The sequence below is a fragment of the Dipodomys ordii genome, unplaced genomic scaffold (genome assembly GCF_000151885.1).
Source record: "Dipodomys ordii isolate 6190 unplaced genomic scaffold, Dord_2.0 Scaffold64, whole genome shotgun sequence".
Lineage (NCBI taxonomy): Eukaryota > Metazoa > Chordata > Mammalia > Rodentia > Heteromyidae > Dipodomys > Dipodomys ordii.
In genome coordinates this window covers 5010450-5032430 of record NW_012267280.1, presented here as the reverse complement: position 1 = coordinate 5032430, position 21981 = coordinate 5010450, and the positions used below count along the sequence as shown (strand labels likewise).

Here is a 21981-nt window from a genome sequence, read left to right as displayed (position 1 = left end):
AAAAAAAAAAAAAAATTATATAGGTTCAGGACAGAGTTTCAATCTGGCCTTATGAGGACACTAAGTAAAGCCACTGAAAAGAGGCTTTCCAAAATCACATACCTCCTGGGACACGTGGCCACACTAAACCAGAGACCCCAAAATTCTCAGAGCTTGCCATGTGCTTGTCACAGAAATCAACTGCTATAACTCTCATACCAGTCCCTCAGGAAGCAAATGTCACCACTCCATTTACAGGTGCAGAAACAGGTGAGTGGGGCTCCAGCGTGGCTGCTGCCCTGGGGTGCAGCCAAGTCGCATACATCCCATATGCCTCGTCTCCCTCATCTGACCACTCAAGATGGAGGCTGGGTGCCTGATGTGGTAGTCTGGCATGGAGCATGTACCAAGTCCCCTTGCCTGGTGCCCAGGATCCCCATACCATCTGAAAGGGTCAGGGGTCTGACATGGCTGGGATTCCAGCAGCTTCTGGGAACAGAAGCCTTCCATGGATGGATGACCAGAAAGACTGGGCCTGACCTGACTTGATAAGAACAGAGCTCCTCAAAGGCTGGCATGCTGACACCTGAAGGCAGGCCCTGTGTGTTCAGGGGTACCCACCTCAGGCTTCAAGTGTATGCCCCAGGTGGACCAAGCATTGTGTGCCAATGAAAAAAGGTACACAGGGCTGGGAAGGTGCTCAGTGGTAGAGTGCTAGCCTTGCATGCATAAAGCCCTGGGTTTGATTCCTCAGCACCACATAAACAGAAAAGGCCGGAAGTGGCGCTGTAGCTCAAGTGGTAGAGGCACTAGCCTTGAGTTGAGGGACAACGCCCAGGCCCAGAGTTCAAGCCCCATGATCGACAAAAAAAAAAAAAAAGGTACACAGTGTGGCACTAGTGGCTAAACGTGACCAGGGCTCCCCAGCTGCTTCCAGATGGTCCTGCAAACCATGCCAGGATTTGTCCAGCTTAGAAATCAGGGGGAGGAGTAACTACTGTAAATAAGCAGTCAGCCTCTCCCCATCAGCTGTGTGTGGCTTGTCTGTCCTGCTCCTCGCAGGTCTTAGGAGGGGCCAGGTCCGAGCTTTCTTCCTAAAACGTCCCTAAATGACCTGACAGTTCCAGGGATATCCGCTAGTGGTAGGGGTCAGCCGTACCAGCTCAGCCTGTTGGCAAGACCTCCCAGTTCTCCCTGCCATTGCACAAGTGGGGGACTTACCTAAGCGAAGCTCCCCGAAGTTGCCACAGCCTATCTTCTTGCCAACTCGGAAGTTGGGGCCCACCATCAGGACCCCTGAGCTGGTCCCCGAGCTCCGGACGCCATGGCTGCTCCGGCCCCCGCCGGTTTTGGACATTCTCTGGCCCTCCTCCAACTCCCCTTTCCCTCCTTTCTTGTCAAAATCCATAAGTTTGTGGTACCCTGGCCTCTCCACGGTGACTCTGCTCTGTGCAATCCCGAGTCTACAAAACCTGAGGTCACCACTCTGCGCTAATACACCATCACACCAGCTGTGGGTGGCCTTGCGGCTCCCAGCTAATGACACGCAGCCACGCGCGTGGGCTCAGCCGCGGTGCTCATCTTGGTGGCCTCAGGGTTGCTTGCAGAGAGAGGAGACATCCTGCTGACGGGTCCCACAGCCTCAAACCTCGTGGCACCCAGCTGCAGAGAGAAAAAGAAAGGGGGGAGGGGAAGGGGGGAGGGAAGGAGTGGGAGAGAGGGAGAGAGAGGGGAAGAGAGAGAGAGAGGTCAAGAAGCTTGTGAGGATATCACAGAGCACCATGGCTCCCTGTGGGGTAGACTGGGTGAGCAGGCTAACCAAGTACAGCACCAGGACACGTCTCCTAGGAGGCTATGTTTCCAGAAACATCTTTGGAGATCTGAGACAGGCCAACATTCCTGCCCTAGATCTTATGTGAGGAACCCATTACCTACCTCCTACCTAACCCCCACAAATCCATCACTAACAGAAGCGGTCAGAGATCAGACTGAAGGTTGTGACCTCGGGCACATGGACTTCCCAGGGGGAAGACAGGGTGGGTAGCCTAGACCAAGTGGCCAAACAGCAGAGGCCTATGAGAGGCTGAAGTGTGGCAGGAGGCTGGTCCTGGTCTCTACTCTAAGGATTGCTGTAAGAGCGGGAAGGTGACAGATGACAGAGCAGACAGGGCTCAGATGGGGACAGGAGCCTCCGCACCTGACCTCAGACAGGCCTCTACTGCCTCTCCATCCCAGGAAGAGCACTGACACAGTGAGAGGGTAGGCTGTGGAAGCAGGGAACTGTAACTGTGCAGCCCAGACTGTGGCTTCTCCAGAGGTCACGGTGGGAAGCCCAGACAAGCGCTGTGCAGAGTGGTAGGGGAAATGGCCTGGCCCTACACTGAGAAACAGGCTAAGAGGGCACAGAAAGGAAAACAGCCCAAAGGTGGCCCAGGTAGAGAAGGGGCAGCAATCTGCCCTGAGATGCCCTCCCCACAGCTCAAGTGCCTGAATGGCTCCTCCTAGAACCTCACTCCCTTCAGACTTGGCCTGCACCCACCCATAGACCACCTTGACAGTCCTTCACACACAACCTTCACACCACCAGCTTCTGCTGCTCCCAGCTGGAGGTCCCTATCAGAGCCTCTAGTTCTCAAGCCCCTGGGCTAAAGGAACCAAATTAAAATTTTTTCTGCTAGAGTACTGGGTGTGGTAGCAGAGGCTACTGGACTGGAAAAACAGAGGCAGGAGGATTATGAGTTCCAGTTCAGCCTGGACTACATAGCAAGACTCTGTCTCTAAACAAATCCAATTAATCTGCTCCATCAGAGACCTAGGTTCAATGCCAAGCATCAAAACCACAAGGCAAGGCTGGAAACGTGGCTTAGTGTTAAAGTTCTTGCCTAGCATACATGAAGCCCTGGGTTCGATTCCTTGGTACCACATAAACAGAAAAAGCCAGAAGTGGCACTGTGGCTTAAGTAGTAGCCTTTAGCAAAAGCAGCTCAGGGACAGTGGCCAGACCTTGAGTTCAAGCTGCAGGACTGGCAAAAACAAAACAAAAACAAAAAAAACCCCACAAATCCATCTGCTCCTTCAGGCTTTGCAGCTATGAACTGAGTGCTAACAGAGCTGGGAAGGGCCTTGCCTGCCAAACTGACCCCTATGGGGTCATCTTGCCTACAGCCCCACCCAGCACTAAGCCTCATGCTTAGTGCAAGGACATAGCACACCCCCCCACCCCCCGCAACTGTAAATAGTTGAGAGAGGAAGGAAATGAGAGGAATGGAGACCAAGGACATCAAAGGTTCTTACTAAGCAAGGTGAACAGTGAGTGTCAGTAACAGAAGACCATGTCGCCACAGGTCTTGCCAGTTTCAGGTTAGCAACACTGTTATCAAGCATGAACAAAGGGGCTCTATACAGACCCCAGAGAGAAAGTGCCCCAAACTTCCCTCTTGGAGACCCTCTTAAGGTAAGCAGGCAGGCAAAGGGCCTGCCTAGGTAGTATGACAGGATTCTTACAGCTGTCAAGTTCCAGGAGAACAATGCCATCTGCACTCTTCTGTGCCCAAGCCTCCGTCTGGGTTGCCCATACTATTCAACATACATAGTGGAAGGTCTGGTTGCAAGTGGACCCAAGACTGAGAGCCATAAATAGGGCCAATGACATTGTCAGACATGATACAGCTACATGAATGTGGGGACACAGGGAGTGAAGTCTGGGAGTTGTAGTTCTACAGGTCTCTCTGGCTCAGGACTACTGAACAGTACCCATCTAGGGGCTTTTCCACCTCCCCAGAATAAGGGTAGGTGGGAGGTGGGGGTGGGAGGGTCCTGGGCCCTGTACCTGCTCCAGGGCACTTCCAGCTCCTCCCTGGAAGAAGGCCACAGGGCAGGGTCCTCTGGGAACCAGACCAAGGGCAGTGCCTGGATCTTGAGAACACCTGCTGGAAAGCCCTCAATTAGTCCATTCCCCAGAGCCACAGATGAAAGGAGACATTATCACAAGTGGTAGAGCTCCTGGCCTGGTGTACTCACATCCACACTCAAGAGCATGCTGACACTCAGATGCACAAATTCTCAGACAACAGCATACTGAGGCCCTAAGAAATGCCAGCCAGTGGCCCATTTCAGTTCTGGCCCCAACAGAACTAAAACATGGCTTGCCTAGCATACATGAAACTCTGGGTTTGATTCCTCAGTAGGACATTAACAGAAAAAACTGGAAGTGGTGCTGTGGCCCAAGTGGTAGAGATCTAGCCTTGAGCAAAAGCTCAGGGACAGCGCCCAGGCCCAAAGTTCAGGCCCCACAACCCACAAAAAAAAAAAAAAAAAAAAATCAATGGAGCTGAGTGTTGGTATCCATCTCACATCTGTAATCCTAGATACTCAGGAGGCTGAGATCTGAGGATCAAGGTTCAAAGTGAGCCGGGGCAGGAAAGTCTATGAGACTCATCTCCAACAAACTACTCAGAAATGGCAGTACTATGGAAGTACTATGGCTCAAGTGGTAGAAGACGAAACTCAGGGCCTGGACTCTATCCTTGAGCCTCTCTGTGCTCAAGGCTAGCACTCTACCACTTGAACCACAATGCCACTTCTGGCTTTTTCTGTTTATGTGGTACTGAGCAATCAAACCCAGGGCTTCATGCATGCTAGGCAAGCACTCTACCAAATTCCCAGCACAGAGCACTAGTGTTGAGCCAAAGCTCAGCAACTACACCCAGGCCCTGAGTTCACCTGAGTTCAAGCCCCAGGATCAGCGTGCACCCGTGCAAGTGCACGCGCACACGCGCGCGCACACACACACACACACACACACACACACACCTTCCAATAGAGTATCATATATTTCATTATTGTAAACCAGGGGCCAAAGATCTGCACAGAAAAGCATATATCAGAACAGGCAAATCCAGAGGCTATAGTGTCAAGTGATCAGGTTATCACCCCTAGTTGTGTACCTGAGAATTGAACAGGTGCACACAGAAACATGTGTCTGAACGTGCAGCAGCAGAGGATAATCCAGTGTCTGTGATGGGTGAATGGACACGGTGTGGTTCTCCACACTAGAGTATCACTGAGTTATGAACAGGAGTAAAGTTTTGACACATACTACAACAGAGGGATCCAGAGGACTCTCAGGGAGAGAACAAAAACAAAAGGCCACACACTGGTCTGCTTTCCACAGCAGACACACCAGCTCACATCCCCTCAGTGGGTGAGGGCTCAGGGTCTCCACCCCTCCCCTGCCCTCCTTTGCTCACAGCCACCTGGTGGGAGATGCTGCTGCACCAAGTTGGATTTGTATTTCCTTGCCTGAACTGTGGCGGGCAGCCAGCCCTGTGCCGGTTGGCGCTGAGCACAGGGAAGCAGTGGGAAGTGTGGTTGCAGGTGAGTGACCACTGAGCACATGACATCCCTGCCTGTCAGTTTCCTAGAAATATGACTCTCTCCCTGCTGCTCAAGAAGGGAAGCACAGGTAGCCAATGGCTAAACATCAACCTCTTCCCTGGGCACTCTGAGAACCTCTGTACACAATCAGTGGTGCTCTCCCATGTATTCAGGAAATAGTCTCCTTTCCTCTTCTGAAGCCCGTCTTCCCTGTGGCCCAGGGCTTTGGCATTATGTGGTAGGGAGACGGGCTGCAACAGCACCTCTGTGTGTGTCACTAGCTAGTGCTGGGCCACTTCTGGAATGCCCAGCAAGGCCTTTATGAGGAAGAAAGGACATGACAACCAGGCCCAGATGCTCTTCTGCACACCTTAGCCCAGCAGGACACCCCTGAAGCATGGATATCTTCAGGCTGAGCCAGTGACTGCCTTTAGTCACACCATGCTCCTCACCCATTGAGGCCACAAGTTGGACCAGCTCCTTTGACAGTGCTGAGTTAGCCATGGCCAGGCTTGCTCCTGCTCATACACCGGGAAGTGGCATCTGCTGCCAACAGCACAGTAGTGAAGAGGCCCAAGTGGCACCCAGCAGCCTGGAGCCTTAAGGTTCCTGTCCTGAGGGATCTCATGAGAATGAGATGGTGCCTGGTCCAAGCATAGGAGCTTATACAATGAAGCTGGGGGAGGGAATGCCCTCATGTCTGCCAGGGAACACCTGTACTTACTGAAGGATATCATAGGCTAAAACCAGAAATTCAGCAACCCAGCCCAGCACAGCCAGCATGGACACACCCTGACACATGGGCAGCTCAGCACAAGCAGGCCTACCTTCTTCAGAAAACCTCTGTATGCCATAGAGCGAGTCACTGAGATACACATGCCTGCACTGAGATGCCCACTCAGAGGTTGCTTACCAGTAGGCCTGCAGAAAGCAAACACACACACACACACACACACACACACACACACACGCACGCACGCATACTCCCAGGCCAACATGCTTACATCTCCCTGTCTCCAGTATCCACACAACCAGAAGAGACTTGGCACATGCAGCCATGACTGCCTACAGAAGACCAACAGGACACCTGGCGAAATGATCCATCACCTTGGGGGCACATATAGAGATGGGAAGGGTGAGCAGGTCTAGCCAGAAGAGTAATACAAGCCAGAAGTGATACAAGTGTATATCTGGACTCTGTCCCTGCCTGCCACTGAGCCTTAAAATCCTTGGGCATTTCTGATTGGAACTTAATGGTTCTTTTTTTTTTTTCCTTTTGGTCAATCATGGCACTTGAACTCTGGGCCTGAGGTCTGTCCCTCAGCTCTTCAGCTCAAGGCGAGTGCTCTACCACTTGAGCCACAGCACCAGTTCCTGTTTTCTGGTGGTTTATTGGAGATAGAGTTTCACAGCTTTTCCTGCCCAGGCTGGCTTTGAACTGGGGTCCTCAGAGTAGCAAGGATTATAGGCGTGAGCCACTGGCACCTGGCTTCTGTTTTTGTTTTTTTGGGTTTTTTTTTTTGAGACAGTTTAATGTCATCTTATCCTAATAACAAGCTTGTGGGGTAGATAGGATAGGCAGTTTTAATCCCAAGTAAGAAGCTGTGGCTCCAAAATTAAGAGATTTTGCTGGGCGCTGGTGGCTCACCTAAAGTGATTGTACTTGTCGGTTTCAGCTCTGACATGGAAACTGTTCTCCATGTCAGAACTTTGTGATTCTTGAATCCCTGGGCCACAAATGAGCTCAGGCTTATGCAACTCCATTCCTAACCTGAGTTTATTTCTGGGTTTGCATCCTTTACAAGAGACATGATTATGGAAGCTGAGGGGCCTGGTGACAGGTAGCTCAAGGGACTAGGTTGGGGGCTGGTGCTTGAGCTGGGAAGTCTGCTCTGACTCAGCATTTAGTCAGGAGGGGCCTCTGTTATAGACACTTAGCTTTCGATTTAGCCAGGTACCCGTGGCTCAGGCCTGTAATCCTAGCTCCTCAGGAGGCTGAAATCTGAGGATCACAGTTCAAAGCCAGCCCAGGCAGGAAAGTCTGTGAGACTCTTATCTCCAATAAACCACCAGAAAACCAGAAATGGCGCTGTGGCTCAAGTAGTAGAGCACTTGCCTTGAGCTGAAGAGCTGAGGGACAGCGCCCAGGCCGAGTTCAAGCCCCATGACTGACAAAAAAAAAAAAGGAGCCATGGTTTAGAAGATACCACATACCCAGTTTAAGACATGGTGGCAAGCCCTTCCCATTGGCCACTGGAGGCGCTGAGGCCATGGAATGTACCTCTATACTATTTGGGGAAAAGAGATTCATTTCCTGGAGTGACCCAGAGAATTCTTTTTTTTTTTTTTTTTTTTTCGGTCGTGGGGCCTGAACTCTGGGTCTGGGCGCTGTCCCTCAGCTCTTCAGCTCAAGACTAGTGCTCTACCACTGGAGCCACAGCACCACTTCCGGCTTTTTCTGTTTATGTGGTGCTGAGGAATCAAACCCAGGGCCTCATGCTTGCAAGGCAAGCACTCTACCGCTGAGCTACCTTCCCAGCCCCTGGCCCAGAGAATTCTTGAGCAAGAAGTAGAGAAAAAGAGTGGGCAGATGAAAGTTTGGAGTCAGGACCTAAACCAGATCCTTGCTTCATGGGAGGAGGATAGATTCCTCCCTGCAGGGTGAGAAGTCTGGACTAAACTGTGGGGATGCAGAGATTAATGAGCTGCACATCTCCTGAGGGCCATGTGCGAGATGCACACTACCAGAAGCATTGACAGCAACTCATGTTGGGTGCCCAGGTGTAATCCTAGTTGCTCAGAAGGCTAAGATCTGAGGATCAAGGTTCAAAGCCAGCCCAGATAGACAAATCTGTAGCTGTTGCCACCACAGTAAAATGCCAGTGAAAGCATGGCTTAAGTGACAGAGTGCCAAGTATGAGCAAAAAAGCCAAGTAAGAAACCTTGAGTTCTAGGGGCTGGGAAGGTGGCTCAATGGTAGAGTGCTTGCCTTGCATGCCTGAGGCCCTGGGTTCAATTCCTCAGCACCACATAAGCCAAAAAAAAAAAGGAAAAAGCCGGAAGTGGCACTGTGGCTCAAGTAGTAGAGCGCTGGCCTTGAGCTGAAGAGCTGAGGGACAGCACCCAGGCCCAGAGTTCAAGGCCCCATGACCGGACCCCCCCCACACAAAAAAAAGAAATCTTGAGTTCAAGCCCCAGTATTAGTTCTTCCCCCCCTCAAAAAAAGCAACTCAGCCGGGCACCAGTGGCTCATACCTGTAATCCTAGCTACTCAGGAGGCTGAGATCTCAGGATCTCAGTTCAAAGCCAGCCCAGGCAGGAACATTATGAGACTCTCATCTCCAATTAACCACTAGAAAACCGGAAGTGACACTGTGGCTCAAGTGGTAGAACACTAGCCTTGAGCTGAAGAGCCCAAGGACAGCTCCCAGGCCTAGAGTCGAAGACCCATGACCAAAAACAAACAAAAAACACTCCACACAAAGGAAGGCAGGAAAGGTCCATGAAGCAAGGGATACTCAGAACTCAGTCACCAGGCAACCCTGAATATCCCATGCCTATGCCCAGGCCCTGGACAGGCAGGAAGACCTCATGGCAGGCCTGCCATAAGGTTATTTTAAATGTGCTTTAGACAGAACCATTCCAGACCAAGACTCTTTTGCAAACAACTTTGGATAAAGAAACACAAACTGAATTCTATGGGAAAAGATAGGAGATGAAGAGAAAACAGGCCCCAGGAGGCAGAACTTTGCCAGCCAGCATCATAGGAGTCTAGGGGCCAATACAATGATTTGTACATGGAACAAGTATCCGCTGGGTCTGAGAAACTGTCTCTTCACGAAGCAGTGATTTGTCAAGTTCCAGATAAAACGGAAGCTGAGATAGGCTTCTGTTCATTGAAGATACACTATTAGCCACGACCCAGAGGGGCAGGCCTGGGAGATGTGAGGACAATGTGGGCATTAGGAGGGTCTGGGACTTCAGGGGGATAAAACTCTGACTTTGCTGTGTGCTGGTGGCTCAAACCTGTAATCCTAGCTACTCAGAAGACAGAGACCTGAGGATCACTGCTCAAAAAGCCATCCCGGGCAGAAAAGTCCCTGTTGAGACTTTTTTGTTTGCTGGTTGTGGGGCTTGAACTCAGTGCCTGGGTGCTGTCCCTTAGCTCTTTAAGCCACAGTGCCATTCCTGTTTTCAGGGGTTAATTGGGGGTAAGAGTCTCACTGGGACTTTTCTATCTGGGCTTGCTTTGAATCCCCATGGTCAGATCTCAGCCTCCTGAATAGCTAGGACTACAAGCATGAGTCCTGTGAGACTTTTTTGTGTGTCTGTTGGTTGTGGAGCTTGAACTCTGCGCCTGGGCACAGACCCTGAGCACTTCAGCTCAAGGTCAGCACTCTACCACTTGAACCACAGGGCCACTTCTGGTTTTCTGGTAGTTAATTGGAAATAAAGAGTCTCATGGGGTTTCCTGCCTGGGCTGGCTTTGAGGTGAGATCCTGAGATCTCAGCCTCCTGAGTAGCTAGGATTATAGCCATGAGTCACCAGCACCCAGTTCAGTTTTTTTTTGTTGTTGTTGTTTTGTCAGTCATGGGGCTTGAATTCTGGGCCTGGGAGCTGTCCCTCAGCTCTTCAGCTCAAGGCTAGCGCTCTACTACTTGAGCCACAGCACCACTTCTGGACTTTTCTGTTTATGTGGTGCTGAGGAAGGAACCCAGGGTCTCATGCATGGAAGGCAGGCATTGAGTGAGTTTTATAAAGAGTTTCTAGACATGCTTTGGAAAAGTACTTTCAGCAAGTCAGGCTGTGTGCCTACTGTCAGGTCCAGCAGGACTCATCACACCCTCAAATCTAGCACCAGCAGTATATCTGGCCGGTGTCTCAGACAGGTGGGGAAGTTCCCACACCTCACCCTGGGACGGTACTGTGGGCTTCTTGGGGCTCATCTCCACCAGGCTCAGATCTCACTGTGACACTCTGGCCTGTCAAGGAAGACCTGCATCCCTTGTTCACAGGGAAGCTGAGGCCCACAACAGAAGCACTTCTACCAGAGCTAGGGTCAGCAGTAAGCGGGGTGGACCCAGGACACCTTTGCTTACCTCTATCTCCTGACTCACAGCTCAGCAGAAGGTAACACATGTAGTTCTATCCTGGGTACTCAGGCCAACCAGAATATGCTCTGTGAACACTGCTTCAGTCAGTCCCAGGTGGGAAGGAGCAATAGGCAAAAGGTCTCAGGAGATCTTCTACATGGGGCACTGACCACATCTAGCCTGGAGCCAACATGGAGGAACCCTCAAAGCAGTGAGCCATCACACTGTTATGTCTCCTAATCACTGCACCCCAGGGCCAGAGGGCATGCTGACTGTGATCCCAGTGGACACAGCAGCCAGATGAAACAGGACAAGTGCCTGAATTCCTCCTGTGCCCATGTGGCCCCGTTTTCCTATACATTCCTAGTATAACTATGACACCCCGGTGTGCACTGTCCATTCTGCCTGAGCCCTGTGGGCAAGGGAGCTAGTCAGTTCCAAAGGCCTATTCATTAAAGATACACTAAGAAATGGCCACAACTCATAGGGGTATGCCTGAAAGATGTGAGGACAAATGTGGGAGTCCTAGGGAGAGTCTGGGAGTACTCAGGGGGAGAAAACCCTTATTTTTTGGGTGCTGGTGGCTCACACCTCTAATCCTAGCTACTTAGAAGGCTGAGATCTGAGGATAGTGGCTCAAAGCCAGCCCAAGCAGAAAAGTCCCCGTGAAGCCAGTGTGAGAGAAGAGGACAGGGAGATGAAGGGCATGAGCCTATACACACCCCGGCTGGAATCTTGCTGCTTCTCTTCCACAAATAAGAGTTGTTATTTTCAGGCTCAACTTTAGAAGGGGCTAACCCAGTCCAAGCCGCTCCTGGAGGACCAACATCACTGGGGGCTCAGTGACCACTGCCAGTATGCTACCCAAGGAGTAAGGGACTTACTCACCCTGCCAGGGAGGGAGGGGAGAACTAGAGCCCTCCACATGAACCCTCATTCCCAGTCCTAGGGCAGTGGGTGTTAGACACACCTGAGTGGGGGCAGGGTGACCCTGAGACCCTAGGGGAACAGAAATATCACGTAAGTCCTGGCCCAGACTGAGGTTTAGAGCTAAAAATACCCCAGAGGGAAGGAGGGGCCACTAAGCTCTCACTCAGCTCTAAATAAACCCTGAATCAGCCTACCCACAAGGCCCACAGTCCAAGCTCTTCCTCCATGAGGCGCAGAGGACCTGGTTGCCTGGCCTAGGCAGAGAACAGACACAAAACCAGGGGCCAAGACACAATTCAAAGTGGGGAACCTCCCTTTTCCTGAAGCCAGCCTTAGGTGCCTTACCTGCCCTGTTCTTTTTGGGGTCCTCCATCTTGCCAGGGCCTAGGCCACCCCCCTGCTGGGGCCCTGGCATCCCTTCTGTGTCTCCACTCAGTGATGTCACAGTCCTTGGGCTGACATCATCAACATAATCCCCAGTCTAGAGCTAGTGCCAATCTGAGGAGCACAAGCTAGAAAAATCCTCATCTCAGAAGCACCAGGTCTCAATCATGAATCCTGGCTGTGGCACAGCCAATTCTGCACTAAATGATATTTCTCATGCCCGAAGCCAACAGGCTTGAGCCCCAGGTTGGGATGTGGCTTCTGCACTGTGCACCCACTAAGAACCCTGGCTGGAGAAGCAGGTGAACCAGGCTGTAGCTGACAAGCCAGCAGCCAGGAACATCTTATAACCAAAGCAAGCAGGAAGGGCCCTGACCAGCCTTAGCCTACCCCAGCCAAGGCAGGCAACAACCTGGGCAAGGCCAACATCAGGGTACCTTATGCAAGATTCTCATAGGTGAGTTGGAGAAAGCTCCAACTCTCAAGAGTCAGCAAGACAAAGACGAGACCCCCAAGTCCCACCTCAGGGCCTGAGAATAACCAAAGCAAGAGAGAGGCCATGGAATATAGTCCTGGGGGCTGAGAGGCTTGCAAGACTCACACAGGTGCACAAGGAATGCCACCTTACAAGGGAAGGGCCGTTATCCTAGGAGAAGGTGAGGTCCAGGGTCAAGCCAACACTATGCCCCAAAAAGGTGCCAACAAGCCTTACCCTGATGCTGCCTGAAGAAACAATCTGGTGGAGAGCTAGTCCCAGAAATAAGACTTTGTCACAGCAGCACTGTCGGCAAAGGAAAGGCAGGCCAGGCCACGTGCACAGTGAAGAAGGCAAAGGAGTCTCACTGTGAGGACAACTCAGCTGGGCTCTGGCCTGTGGGTACAGCATGGGCTCCCAGATGTAGCTGGTACTGGGACCCTTGCATCACACAATGGATGACCTCATTTTAGCAGCGAGGTTAAAGATGCACAGGGAAAAATCTCTTACACCTGGCCATTACTCTGGAAAGAGATGCACACATGTGGCCAGTGTGACAAGTGAGCCTGCTCAGGGCTGAGCTGGAGAGAGGTCCCAACCATCTGTGTGGCCTCTTAAAAGGCATGCAACTGCTTCAAAGTTTAGAAGAGGTGTTACTGACCCAGAACCCTGTCTGCACTAGCCACACAGAAGGCTCTACATCATTAAGGCATCATGGCTGGGCACTAATGGTTCATGTCTGTCATCCTAGCTATACAAGAGATTGAGATCTGAGGATTGTCGACCAAAGCCAGTACAAGCAGGAAAGTCCATGAGATTCTTTCTCCAAATAACTACAAACAAACAAACAGAAACAAACAAAACAACAGAAAGTGGATCTGTGGCTCAAATAGTAGAGTGTTAGACTTGAGCAAAAGACTTCAGCACCTAACACACACACACACAGATAGACAGACAGACACACACACACACACACACACACACACACACACACACACACACACACACACACACACACACACACAGAGCCACCAGCCAGGCATTGTGGTTCGAAGCCAGCCCAAGCAGGGAAGTCCATAAAGACGCTTATCATCAATAAACTACTCAGAAAAGGCCAGAAGTGGTGCTGTGGCTCAAAATGGTAAAGCATTAGCCTTGATCAAAAAGAAGCTCATGGACAGTACCCAGGCCCTAAGCCTCAGGACTGGCAAAAAAAAAAAAAAAAAGCTAACCCCTTTCAGATGAGCACTATGACATAAGGAAAGGCAAGATTCATGGGCTGGGAAGGTGGCTCAATGGTAGAGTGCTTGCCTTGCATGCCTGAGGTCCTGGGTTCGATTCCTCAGCACCACATAAGCAAAAAGAAAAAAGCCAGAAGTGGTACTGTGGCTCAAGTGGTAGAACGCTAGCCTTGAGCTGAAGAGCTGAGGGACAGCGCCCAGGCCCAGAGTTCAGGCCCACGACCCGACCCCCCCCCCAAAAAAAAGGTAAGATTCAGAAAGCAAGTAACTCTGGGGTCTGGTGACAGGAGGTAGCCCACCATGTTATTCTCTGTATTTGGGAACACTTGAAAATTTCCATAGTGAAAAATTGAAAAAATGCAGAGGCTGGAATGGAGGAGACACAGGGAAGGATGGTGACATTATGGGGACACAGGAGGAAGAACAGGGTCTAGTCCCTTCCTCCACCAGACAGCAGAATGTATTTCAAGAGGTGGGGGGACCCCAACTTTTGGGACTGACCTTCCTCTCTCCTCCCACTCAGGGTGTGGCTTCCAATCCTAGGGCTTTAGCAGATCACACTGAAATCAATGAAATTCCCTAGCCAGGGAGTCTCAACTGATTTTGCCCCCCGGGGATATTGGACAATATCGGGGACATTTATGGCCGACAGGAGACGTAAGGAGGCTCCTAGCATGGAGTGAGTAGAATCCAGGGATGCTGCTTGGCATCTTGCAGCGCCCAGGACATCCCACAGACAATGACCTGGCCCAATGCACACAATGCTGAGGGGAGACCATGAGCTAAAGGGATACATTTACAAACTCACGCAACTGGCTCACAATTCCTCCCCCAAGAGGGCAGTGGGAAGACACAAAGATATGTCACCTGTGATCAGAAACATATATATATATATATATATATATACATGTAAATATATATACACATAACCAGACACAAGCAGACAAGAGTCTAGAAATATGTAAATCAAAGAGTAATAGGCTGGGTTCTGGTGGCTCATGCCTATAATCCTAGCTATTTAGGAGGCTGAAATCTGAGGATCTCAGTTCAAAACCTGCTGGGGCAGGAAAATCCATGAGGCTTACCTCTAGTTAAGGACTAGAGTGAAAAAGCTCAGGGACAGAGCCTAAGGCCCACCCCCCCCATGCATATGTATGTAACTTGGGGCCCCCGAGCAGATGTTTGTGTGTTTTTCCTATTTCCCACAATACATACAAAGAAAAGCCAAGCCATGGACAAGCTTTTGTGGGCCATGGAGATAGTTAGGAAACTCCCATCTGGCCAGCCACAGGTGGGAAGAAGTCCCCGAGGGAGCCAGACAAGCCCCAGCAGACAAGGATAAGTCCCAGCCACTAGTCCCATTCCACTTCACCCTGGTGGAAGAGCCTGAGGGTGAAAATGGAATCCTTCTGGCAGTGTAACCATAAAGGAAAGGCAGATCTCTAACAGGTTGTTAGTTAGCAGGGGCTAACTAAAACCTGACTCCAGTTGGGGAAAGTGGTTGGGTGACACAAGGACCATGAATGAAGCTGCAGTAAATAGTGGGCCCAGAGCTGACCAACAACCAGGTGAAGTGGGACTATGTGGGCTAAGGAAGATGCCTAAGAATCAGCTCCTTTCTGTGCAGGACCAAAGACCAACCCATTAGACTGGCTACTTCATTCCTCCTCTCATATGGGCCCATCCCATATGAGATTTTAGGACAGGATTTCAGAGGGATGCAAGGTGAGCACCCACAGTCAATACTGTAGTCAAGCTGTAGAAACCAGTGAGATGGAGAGAAGCAGGGCCAATCCTCAGGGCAGCAGCAGAACTGGTAAACCACCTGCCAGCCTGTTTCAGCAGCCCAGGGCACCGTCCCAGAAGTGGAGAAGTGCCCTGACATGTGTGACACCTTTTCTAGCAGCTCTGAGGGGCTCCCCTCACACTGTTGGCCTCTGGTAAACTCCTTATAGCCTTTTTCTGGGGGTGGGGGGGCACGCTGGTCATGGGGCTTGAACTCTGGGCTTGGGCGCTGTCCCTGCGCATTTCAGTTCAAGGAGAGCCATCTACTGCTTGAGCCACAGAGGCACTTCCAGTTTTCTGGTGGGTTAATTGAAGATAAAGAGTCTCACCAACTTTCCTGCTTTGAACCGTGATCTTCAGATCTCAGCCTCCTTAGTAGCTAGGATTACAGGCGTGAGCCACCAGCACCCAGCCTTATAGCCTTTTTGAGCATGAATAACTCCAGGACTTCTCAGCTTCAACTTCCTGAGGGCCCATGTTAACTTTCAAAAATTAAGATCCACAGAACAACTGCTTCCTGCCAAAAAGGCTCCATGGCACTGACTAGCAACCTGTGGGATGCTGTCAAGAGGCCTCTGAGGCCACTAGCACTGAGCTGTAGGACTCAGAATGTGCCTGGTCCTGCCTTTGCCATACCTCATTATCAACAGCAGCTCAAAAAACACAGCCAGCAATTCCCCAAACAAGTTCACGGCCCACCAAGCACCCCCGCCCTTTCCCAGGGACCCCGTGAGCACAGCCACTAGGGACCCAAGCCCAGTCTCACACATATTCACCATCTTACCTAGGACCGAGAGGAGTCAGAAGGAAAAAAAGACAGGGGTCACTGTGGGTTATCTGAAGTCTAAGGGTCTTCAGATATAAGGTCCCTGAGGAAGGCAAGGCCATATCCTCATCTGGTCTCAAAGATTTGGGGGGGGCTGGGAAGTTGGCTCAGTGGTAAAGCGCTTGCCTTGCATGCCTGAGGCCCTGGGTTCGATTCCTCAGCACCACATAAGCAAAAAGAAAAAAGCCGGAAGTGGCGCTGTGGCTCAAGTGGTAGAGGGCTAGCCTTGAGCTGAAGAGCTGAGGGGCAGCGCCCAGGCCCAGAGTTCAGGCCCCATGACCAGACCCCCCAAAAAAACAATTAACAAAAAAGATTTGGGGGGGAAGGTGGTTCAGTGGTAGGCTCAGTGGTAGAGTGCTAGCCTTGAGCTGAAGAACTGAGGGACAGCGCCCAGACCCAGAGTTCAGGGGGGGTCCTCAGGGGTCCAAATTCCCTCCAGCAACTGGCATGGCAGTATTGAGTAGCTGAAATTCCCAGAACTGAGTGTTCCCTTTAGGCACAACTATTTTAGGATTCCAAGGTAAATTCTAAGTCACCAACTATATCTATCTCTGACTTTTAAACATCTGGTAACCCCAGGCCATCCCATGGATAGTAACCCAGGACCATCAAGCAGGGCCAGTACTGCTCAGCTCCTCACTTCTCAAAGGAGCTGGGGAAGCAGAGTCTGAGCCATCAGGGAACAAGCCTAGAATGGTTCTTCCTCCAGCAGGCCCTGGCCCTCCTCTACCTCTCCAAGAAACCGATGGTTCTTGGTTCCAGAGTACAGGCCTACTCCCTAGTAACCTTCTGTCCACCTTTACCTTGGAAGCTCCTTGGCCCTTTGGTCTCACTTAAAGAGCTGAGGCATCTTCATGTCTGGCCAGTGGCAGCCTCCACCACTCACGCTCCCCCCACTTTCTTCGTTCAACCATGGCCCACACACAGCATTCAGAGACTTGTACTTCTCCAAAAAACCTGGAACTTCCATAGGGAGCTTGGAGAACAGACTTCATAGTCTGCCTGTCAGCTCATCCCTGTAACATGTGGTCAGGAGCTAGAAAGAACTTATTTAACAGGGTACTGACCTAAAACTGTTTCAAACCTTAGGGCACTGAGCTACCCAAAGGGCCTGGGCATGGGCAGCAGGAAAGAGGCTTCAAGGAGGCTCTGGGCTGCCCTCTGAGGGATGATGCAGGGGAGGGGATCCAAGGCAGACTGGTAGGGACTGTACCTCAATCCTTGAGCCTAAACTGGAGCTAACTCCTGTGCAAAGAAACTACTCAAAGTGCTCAGGCAGCCAGGCACCAGTGGCTCACGCCTGTAATCCCAGCTACTCAGGAGGCTGAAATCTGAGGATCGTAGTTCAAAGCCAGCCTGGGCAAGAGAGTCTGTGAGACTCTTATCTCCAATTAACCACCAGAAAACTGTAAATAGTGCTGTGGCTCAAGTGGTAGAGTGCTAGCCCTGAGCTGAAGAGCTCAGGGACAGTGCCAAAGCCCAGAGTTCAAGACCCACAACCAAAAAAAAAAGGTGCTCAGGCAAGCAGTCCCTCACCCCAAAAGAACAGCTTAAGAGCTGTGAGCAGCTGCAGCGGAGAGAGCCAAGGCGTCACGACATCTTGGCCACTGTCTCATGGGCATGAGAGCAATTTACACCAGATGGCCTCAGCTGCTCACCTGAGCATGGTCCCACTGAGCATGGTTCCCAGACAGGAACGAACAAGTAGTGGCAATGTGTGGAACCTGGCAGAGAAGAAAAGGTGCTCCATGTTAATGGGGCCTAACTTCCTTATAACTCTGGCAGTCTTGTTAGGGACAGAAATGGACATAAGACAAAAGGGAAGACCTGATGGCTGTGGGCTTCTAGACTTGGTTCTGTCTGACTTCCTGCCACCCAGAGGCCACCATCTACGACATCCTCTGGGATAAGAGTATAGAAAAGACAAAGAACATGTGGGTATTATGATAGCCCTGACACTCTACAGAAAAGCTAGTAGACAGGCACATGGGAGCCACAACAGGCCCTGCTCAGGGATGAGTGAGATAGCCTCAAAGTCCTGCCTGCAAAGAGTCTGTCAGCAGTCAGAAAGCATCTGATCCAGTGAGGTGATCAGGTGCAAGGCAAGCCCACTCAATTAGCTTAGTCTCTGCCACGTTGAATATGCATTTCTGCAGTTAGCAGTTGGTAGACTCCACCTTAGCCAGTGCCTGTGAGTAACTGAGCTCTGCCAGGGTATCAGAATAAGGCCAGCCCCTGGTCCTGTAAAGCCAAAGCTGTTCCTGGAGGCCTACCTATACAGTGAAGTATTGCTGGCTTGGCTCAGTTGCTGGAAAGGACACAGAGGGGGGTGGTGAGCAGAGAAGACACCAAGAAGGTGGGAGCAATGGGGCCATCCAAGACACTTCCAGGCTTTCTCAGTACAGGACCTTCCTAGTTTCTGCCAGCACCTACTGGCGGCATGGGTGACTGAAGTCAGTGACCCCAGGTCATCCTCTACTGATAAGGGTCAGCAAAGCTCCTCTGTAAACAGAATACAGCAGCCATCTCACAAAAGCCACACAAGGTCCCACGCTCAGGAATTAGCTGTATACTCAAGAAACTCTCCTAGGGTTGGGAATGTGGCTTAGTGGTAGAGTGCTTGCCTAGCATGCATGAAGCCCTGGGTTCAATTCCTCAGTACCATATAAACAAAAAAAGCCAGAAGTGGCACTGGGCTCTAGTAGTAGAGTGCTAGCCTTGAGCAAAAAGAGGCTCAATAACAGTGCCCAGGCCCTGAGTTCAGCTCCAGAATGGCAAAAAAAGAAAAAAAGAGAAACCCTCCCAGACCAGCTTAGACACCCTTGCTTGACTTCCAGTATGTGGAAATGTCTGTGTGACTTCCTGCTGTGAGTCTAAAACCAACAAGCAACAACAGCATCTACCTGGGAGCCTGTACACACCAGCCAGCCAAAGCTATCTGGCAGAGCCAATGTCCAGCATGAGATGGCTACTGAACCTAATGAGGTATCAGCCATGTGGCTGAATAGTGAATAAAGCTACAGCTATTGCATCTTGCACAATTTCCAAACCAAGGTCTCCTTCACATGGGCCCCATCTGCCCTCCCGGATATGAAAAAGTCATCAGCTTGCAGACTGCCTTGTCCAATGCCTCCTAAATACTCAAAATGATGGAGCACTTGACACCAACAGGACCTTCTCACTTCCCCATCCTACCCATCACGCAAATCAGAGACTTGATGGACAGTGAGTCTTGGTAGATCAAAGGGGCTGATGGCTGCTCAATGGAGATTCAAAAGAAACAGCAAAAGCCACTTGCCAGTGACTCTGGCTTATAACCCTAGCTACTCAAGAGACTGAGAACTGAGGATGAAGACTTGAAGCCAGTCTGAGTCCATGAGACGTATCTCCAATTAACCACTAAAAGACAGAAGTGGAGCTGTAGCACAAGTGGTGATAGAGCACTAACCTTGGCAAAAAAGCTCAGGGACAGTGCCCAGAGCCTGAGTTTAAGTAAGAGGAACTACACCCATACACGGCCACACAAAGAAAAGGACAGCAAAGGCACACATTTCCCTCCATGGATACTCCAAGGGGAAATGCCTGCTATCCTGAAGCATAGCCTGCCTGCCTCTCATGTGGGCACCACACCTAAACATTCCCAAACATGAGTGGCTCCATGTCTGGCTGGCATACTACACACCTGCCCTGATTCCCAAATTAATGGCTGGCATGTTGGCTTCCTCAGTCTGGAATAAGCAAGGAGGAAAACGCAATTACAAAAACCTTACCTACTTCCTTTTGCAACACAGAGGTAATTACTGTATAATTAAAAAGGAGGAGAGAAGAAAAGTAATCAGTAATTCAAAGAAATCTGTCTGCACAAAATGCCGAACAATCATTGAGTGTGCCAGGCTGGTCTAACCTCCCAATGGTGTCCAGAGCCCACAGGAACAATCATCTCCCTTTCCCCTGAGAGGAACTGGGAAAATCAAATCAGACAGGAGGCCACAAATCAGGGCAAGTTCCAACTAGACCCATGGCACAACTGTGGCCACCAGCCGACTCACCAGGGTTTTGCCTGTGTGCGTGTGTGTGTGCGCTCGCGCGCGTACGCATGTATGCGCGCTAGCAGGGAAGGGGGAAGAAGGGAGAAGCCAGTGCCTCCTAAATTTTACCCCATCCATCCCACTAGAGGCTCAGCTGGCCTCTAAGACCCTAAATCTGGCCATCCCCTGGGACTCCCTTTGAAGATCCACAGCCCTCCCATTAGCTCCAGGCAGCAGAACTCCTCATGTGTGTGTGTGGGGGGGACTAAACACAGCATCTGTGCTCTGGACACCCCAGGGCAGGCAGGTGTGCCCTGGTGCCTGAGTGCTCCTGTGCTGCCTGGGAACATCATCAGTCAGCACCACCCAGCTCTAGTGGAGACACAGCTGAAAACAAAAACAAACGACTAGCGACAATCTCAAACTTCCCCCTTTTAAATCTGTGGGGCCCTCACATAATCTGCTCTCTTCCTGAGGCCCCCTCAACAGGAACAACCCCACCCCCAACTTTTATTGACTAGCAGTTTAGTTCCCCTGCGGGTGGCTGGGTTTCCCCTATACCAGGGAGGCCTTTGTACCTTTCCCATCAATCTCACACCCACCAGCTCCCAGAATCACCGCGGAAAACAGGACCAACCATGTTCCATGTGTCCCTGGAGGTGGGAACCGAAGACTCCAGTAGGTATTGCCCCGGAGGATAGACTTGCAGACATAAGTCCAGGCCTGGGCAATACCGTAGAGGGAACAGAAGAAAATGCTGGCCTCCACCTACACACCACCCTCTGGGCTGCTTCCTGCAAACAGTGCCATCCGGAGGCCAATGGGATAAGAATCAGTGCCCCTCATAGCTAGCTTTGCCCAGAATGCAACGGTCCCTGAACAGTCTCTCCACTCCCACCCTCTTATTGACAAAGTCATCCCTCAAGAAAGTTGAGGCAGAGGGGCCAGGCGGGGATTTGTAGCACGCTCAGACAACTTCACCCCTCCCTCCCGCCCAGATCCCTGTGTTTCCGGAAAACAAAGCCGGTGGCCAGAGCGGAAGGGGGAGGGCGCAACCAACCCAACCCAACCCAGAGTTCCCAAGCAGCACCCGCAACAGGTCCCCCCCACCAGACCCCCTTTTCCCGCCAGTCCTTCAACTCTTTCTCTCAAAAGCTGCAGAACCACGAAGGGAGGAGGGAGGTACACCAGCGTGGGGAAGGGCTGGAAGAGGAAGGAGGAGCCAGGCCCAGACAGCAGGAAGCCATGGCACCAGGTGGGCAGAGTGGAGGAAGCCTAAGGACAACAGAGGGGAAAGTGGAGGGACACATGAAGGTGGGAGGGGGCTCTAGCACCGGAGGTGCAGGAAACTCATGGATAGGTGAGCTGGAGACCAAGGGTCAGTGGAGGGCAGTGGGGTCAGCCAGTGGGGGTCAACAGGGTGGGGTTTAGAGTGTGGTGGACAGAGAGCAGGGCCTGGAAGTGCGAAGCAAAGGGCCAGCGCGATGGGGGCAGCCGCGATCCACAACAAGGGGTCGGCGGGGTGTTAAAGGCGGTAGGGTCCCAATGTGGGGGTGGGGCTCGGGAGGGAGTGGAGTCCGGACTCAGGGTCTGTGGGACCCCGAGATCAGTGCCGGGGATGGCTGGGAGTCAACAGATTCCAGAGCCAGGGTTCAGGCAGGGTCTAGGGGACGGTGGGGTCCCGAACGTGGGAGCAGGGGTCACGGGAGGTACCAGGAACCGGAGCTCAAGGTATGGGGGTGGCGGAGTCCAAAGTCCTGGGGTCCCGAGAGAAAGGCGGGTCGTGAGGGTGGGGTGGAGGTGGGGCCTGGGTCGGCTGGACGGGCGGGCACGCGCGTCGTTACCTGCGCTCCGCCTGGGGCC

At 51.6% G+C, this 21981-nt stretch overlaps 1 protein-coding gene across 4 annotated transcripts in view; it reads right to left on the bottom strand.

Annotated features, from left to right (window-relative positions):
- Window positions 1–21981, bottom strand: part of Csnk1g2 (casein kinase 1, gamma 2) — a 29396-nt gene extending 7415 nt beyond the window's left edge. For 2 of the 4 annotated variants that reach the window (XM_013022828.1, XM_013022831.1), the window contains exons 1-2: window positions 21963–21981; window positions 1201–1641 (exon numbers count right to left, since the gene is read on the bottom strand). In XM_013022828.1, coding sequence (XP_012878282.1) covers window positions 1201–1387 — 187 coding nt within the window. In that variant the 5' untranslated portion in view covers window positions 1388–1641; window positions 21963–21981. Of the gene's footprint in view, window positions 1–1200; window positions 1642–3808; window positions 3830–20755; window positions 20994–21962 lie in introns of those variants that run through there. The other 2 variants (XM_013022830.1, XM_013022829.1) reach the window with 2 other exon arrangements.